We start from the raw sequence: 5476 nt of genomic DNA, 5'->3' as shown, positions 1-5476 counted from the left end.
CCCAAGAAAATAAATTGTTCTGCTTTCTTGAAGCAGAGCATTTATGTCACAAAATATTGAGATGCAGTAATAATTATTCATGGTAAACCCTTTGTTATTCTTCAGTAAAGAATCATTAAGGAAAGGTAAGATTCCCCTAATTATAAAGATAACAAAAAATTCCTGTTATCCCCCTTTATCATATTTGTGTATTAAAAAAGTGTATGCTTTTCCACTAAAATCTCCAGTAAAATCAGAAAATGTGTGTAAAATACACCAGCAGCAAAATGGAATTTAGTATATCTGAGGAACTCAGTACAGGCTTTGTAAAATGAAATGTTTTGATAGTCTGACCTTGATCCAACTAAAGAGAACCCACTTCTATTCAAAGGGACACACTTGTTTTAAGACAGAAAAGCTAAAAAGGCTCAGCTTCAGTTCTTGGGGAAAGACTACTTGTAAAAGTGCACCAGATAAACCAAAATATCTTGCTCGATTACAAAAGGTTTATTCTTACAGCTGCCTAAGATGATGCTCTTCAGTGTTTCAGTGGAGAAAACAATTTCCCAAGGGTGTTTCTGAGGGAGACTCTTATGTGACACTTTCAGTGCCTGCACTATTCAAGCTGGGGGAAACAACTGCAACAAAAAGAGCCCACACATGCACAAAGGAGATAAAAGCTGCAGCCCAGCTCGATGCTACCCTTGCTCTGGTGGCTGTGCCCTCGCCTCCTCCACAGCCCACAGAGGAGCTCCAGCACTCCTCAGGAGCTGCACAGAACTCCTTTGTCTGGCCTCTGCTGTGGGAAAACCAGCTGGGATCAACCCAGCCATTGTTAGCTCCTTTCCAGCCTTATCAGACTTCTCATACCAGGTACTCCTCAAATGCATCCTTTGGCAGAAATGCAGCAGGACTTCAAAGAAGACCGATGATAATTTTTTTTTCCCTTATTATTTTTTCACTGTAAGCTCCTATAAACTCAAAGTCTCACTTTAAGAAGCTATTACAGAATAGAGGCTAAGCTGAAGCAGCACCTACAGCTACTGCTCAATTCCTGGAACTTGCCCCCATCTTCTTGAAGGCACACGAAGAACCCTCCTAACCCAGCAGCCTCTGGGTTAGGCCAGCTTTATACCAACCCAGCTCTGCTGACACCTGTAGAACCACTTCTCCAACTGGTTTGAGACCAGATCTAACCCAAGAAGGGTGCTGATGCTCCACTTCTGAGCACCACAGGTTACCTTCTATAAAGGAGCACAGCACTCAGCAAGTCAAAGCCATCTGCAGGTCAGATGGGTGGCCATCCAGAGCTACTCAGAATAGAAAGGTGAGACCTGTGAGCAACCAAACCATTCAGGTTCCCAATGGCTACATAGCATACCCCAGAATCTATTCCTGAAGACCTCTGCTAGACTTTTTTCTAGCAAAATCTCACTGAAGTCTACAAGATAGCTGACAGGCAGGTGGCTCTATGGTCTTCAGGATCAGATCCCTAACTAATACACATTTGTGAAATAAATTAATTTCTCAGTGAAAAAAAAAACTGTTTTCTTCCCTTAGCAGAGAACATTGCAATATCAGCTTCCCTTTCATTTGCTCATCCTGATGGAAGTGCAGACCTCAGGTACACAGCTCTAATGAGTAGGCTGGGCAAGAAGATTGACATCAAGCATCATCAAGCTGAAATATTCCAAGGAGCTGCCAATAGATTCTGCACACTCACACACTTGAAGCAGCTGCTCAAGCAAAAAAAACTCAAAACACACCTCTCACACCAAAATAACCCCCTAGTTGGTCTTGTCTGGATAACCTGCCACTTTGTGCAAGCTCCACTTGGACCCAGTGGCACCACTTGCAACTGCAAACTCACACTCTCTCTGCTGGGAGGTTTTCCAAAAGTGGAGGTGGCAGAGCTGCATGCACAGAGAGGACATTGTCCCATCTCTGGAATCAGAAGAGAGACAGGATTAACCTAATTTGTTGCCACCTTGGCTGAACTGCCAACCCGTTGTTCCTCAGATATGCTCTCCTGAAGCTCAGTTTAATAAACTACAGCCAAATTATACTTGAGGAGTTAATTTCCTTAAGGGAGTTCAACTACCAGGACACCGGATTGTTGTGGACATTCATCCACCATGGCTCCTCTCCATACAACTTGTGGAGACAGTTGGACAGTTTTGTCTGTCTTGGACAGTTTTGGGAAGGAAAGAGGCAGCATAAGTTACAGCTCTTGCCCGTTTGAAAGTAAAATTAAGCCGATTTCCAACACAAATTACCTCACAGTTTATTTCCACACATCCCAACATCTTAAGCCCAAATCTCTGACAAGTTAAATGTGGGCTGATGAATGAAGAAAACTGTTTTTACCTTTCATGTTATCTTTTAAAAGGCAGAAGGCAGGAGGATTTGCCACCACCGAAGATAAAACCTCAGGCTGATAAAGGTGGATCCTATTTCAAAAACAAATAATCCACTTGCGGGCTGGCGGGGAGCCAGGCTGCGGGATTGCCTTTAAGGACTCACATCTCAATAGGAAACCTCTGAGTATTCTGATCTGTTTTCATAACTGTAACAATGTTCATCCCTTGGCTTTGTAGCATATTATCGTTCCTTTCTTTCTAGTAAGAAAACAGCCGGTACAAATGAAGGCAAAACAAGCACAGGGCTCTGTGGATAAAATACAGCATTTCAAAAGATTTAGGAAAGACAAAAAAACCCCACTGCCTGTCTTAACTCCTGACAAGAAAGCATTACAGAGGATGGAGGCACGGTGAAAGCCCCTGGAACGCTGCATTTCAACAGCAGTAACAACCACAGGTCTTGGCTCTATTGTGTAGCTTTATTTTTACAGGACCTATCATAGACTCTTTTACATAACTTAAATGATTATCAAATAATCTCCCGTACACAATGAGACCGAGGGCATTGCTTGCCGAGCTTTGACACATTCCTGGAAGGAATCCAATGGTCTGTAGGACTCACATAGCCACGGTGGCTACAGTACATTTCTGTCCCGAACTTAAGCCATCAATTAACTTATGAACCGCTGTAAATTGCTGTTTGCAAGATCCTGCAAGACATTGTTAAACTTCAGGAGGCTAAGTTTTGGTAGCAGCCTTTTAAATTTTTTTTCCCCCCTCGATTTTGTGTCCTCAGCTGCACATCCCTCAGCACCTGCGATGCAGCCGAGCCTGGGGAAAAAAAATAACTTCACTGCAAGGGCTGGCCGTTTTACTTCTAGACCGAAATCATTTACAAGTGGTCAGGGCTCTCTTCAAGAAGAGCAGCTCCCGTCGCAAGGTCGCCTAAGACAGGGACACCGATCCGTGGCTGCCGACAGCAGGACAGAGCCTGACCCCGAAAGAAGGGTAAGGAAAGGGGGTCACCGGCCGCTAGAAAAACACCTGAAGGAACCCAGTATTTCACATTTTATTTGCAGCGTCTCCCAAACCGCTGGAGGAGGCGACTCGCAGAGCTCACAGCTGAACCCTGCAGGGGCCGTGGCTGTGGTTTGTGGTGGGAAGGGGACACGAGTGGTGGGGCGAGCAGAGCCTCCAGCCCCACGCGTGGGCGATGGGGGGGTCCCCACTCCTCCCCGAGCGTCCGGCGGGTTCTGGCGGGTGGTCTCTTTCCCCCCCCACAACTCATTTCATGGTCCCAGGCGGGGCGGGCTGGGGCGGGGGGGGAGCCCCCGATCGCGGCCCTACAGGCCGGGGTAAGCGTTGCGCTGGAAGCCGGCGCTGTAGTCGTAGGGCACCTGCGGCGGGGGCAGCGGACACTCAGGGAAGAAGGGGGCGAACCCCGCCGGGAGCTGCCCGCCGGCTTCCTCGCTGCCGCCGCCGGGGCCCGGGTCCCCGCCGCCGGAGTAGAGCGGCCGCAGCCCCTCGGACGGAGCCTTCTTGGGCGGGCTGCAGGGCCCGGCCGGGCTCCAGGGAGGTTCGGGGTAGAGCAGCCCGCCCAGCAGTGGGTGGTGGGCCGCGGGCAGAGGCAGAGGCGCTTCGTAGAGGCCGTGCTCCAAGCCCAGCTCGGCGGGCAATCGAGCGGCGCCGGGGAAGGCGTCCGGCGGGGCGGGATGCTCGGGCAGCAGCGCGCCGTACTCCGGGCCCAGAAGCTCGAAGAACTCAGCCGCCTCCGCCCCGCCTGTCCCGCCGCCCTTCTCCAGCTCCTTGGCTCCCGGCGGAGGTGGCCCGCGGCCCGCGGCGGAGGGCAGCGCCGGCTCCGTGAAGAAGGAGGGCGGCAGGTTGCGGTCCCGCAGCGGTACCTTCCGCGGGCCGCCCGCCGCACCCCCGCCGCCTCCCGCCCCGCCGCCCGCTGCCTCGCCACCGCCGCCCGCTGCTCCCCGGCCCTGCTGCAGGGAGCCGAAGAGGGCGGCCAGGCTCTTGCTCTGGAGGCTGCTGGCCGCCTGCGAGGCCTCCCGGCGCGGCGGGGGCTTGGCGGGGCAAGCGGCGGGCGGGGAGGAGACGGCGGCGGCGGGCGGTGGCGGAGCGGGCGGCGGCGGGGAAGAGGCGGCGATGATGCCGGTGCAGCGCTTGATCTGCTTCTGCAGGTACTTCCGATGGTTCACCTTCCGCTTGGACTTCACCGGCTTGTCCAGAGCGAGCTTGATGTTGCTGGAGGCCGAGTCGATGAAGCTCAGCAGGTCCCTGGTAGCTTCTTTAAAGTCCCCCGCCTCGCCCCCGCCGCCGCCCTCGTAGCCTTTCTCCAGGTCGGCATAGCCCAGGAGGCCGCCGGCGGCGGGGAAGCAGAAGGAGAGGAGGTGGTGGGGGCTGAGCAGCGCGGCTGGCACGGCCATGGCCGGCGGCGGGGCGCCGCCGCCCCGAGCTCCGCAGGGCTCCGCAACGCTGCGCGGGGCGGACGGCGACGGCGGGGAAAAGGCGGCGGGCGGGGGAGGAGGAGGGCTCAGGAGCGGGGCTGGCCCCGGCCCTCCCCGCCTCCCCGCAGGGCGCCCGGAGGCAGGGCCGGGCCGGCTGCACCACCCCCAACCCCCCGAAGGGTTCAGCGACGGAGGGGAGGGACGAGCATCGCCCCCTCGGGCGGGTACACAGCCCCCGAACCGAGTACGCGGACACCCTGGGCAGATGCACACACCCCCGGCACAGGTATGCACACATCGGGACGCGTACTCACCCCTGGTACAGGTACACAGCCTCCCCGGGACGAATACACACTCCTGGGACAGATACACAGCCCCTTGGGGTAGATGTAGAGCCCCGGGAGAGGTACAAAACTTCCCCGGGACAGATCCTCTTTCCTTGCTGAAGCTGACTAAAGAAAAGAAGGCACAGAAAAGAATTTAACAAAGGAATTTTCTGCAATTCTAATTTTTGACATCCCTCTAGATGGGGGGACACACCACCGGTACAGGTACACAGCCCTGAGAAAGGTGCACAGCCCCCACGGGTCAGGTATCCACACCTGCCGGGACCAGACGGAGAGACATGTCCTGATCAGGGACACACAGCCACCCTGGACCAGGCACACAGCATCCCCTGGATCT

The 5476-nt window shown here is 54.0% G+C and overlaps 1 protein-coding gene across 1 annotated transcript; it reads right to left on the bottom strand.

Moving 5' to 3' along the window:
* Window positions 1-2799: 2799 nt before the first annotated feature.
* FAM181B (family with sequence similarity 181 member B) lies at window positions 2800-4887 on the bottom strand. The gene has a single exon (XM_071733235.1). It carries the CDS (start codon window positions 4769-4771, stop codon window positions 3683-3685), a length of 1089 nt encoding a protein of 362 aa, XP_071589336.1. The 5' UTR covers window positions 4772-4887; the 3' UTR covers window positions 2800-3682.
* Window positions 4888-5476: the final 589 nt, after the last annotated feature.

The sequence above is a fragment of the Heliangelus exortis genome, chromosome 1 (assembly GCF_036169615.1).
Source record: "Heliangelus exortis chromosome 1, bHelExo1.hap1, whole genome shotgun sequence".
NCBI lineage: Eukaryota > Metazoa > Chordata > Aves > Apodiformes > Trochilidae > Heliangelus > Heliangelus exortis.
The sequence above is the reverse complement of the archived record's forward strand: the minus strand, read 5'-3'. Positions and strand labels throughout refer to the sequence as shown.

What these genes read in the sequence shown, in the direction of transcription:
- FAM181B (XM_071733235.1), bottom strand. Translation starts at nt 4,771, where the DNA reads ATGGCCGTGCCAGCCGCGCTGCTCAGCCCCCACCACCTCCTCTCCTTC.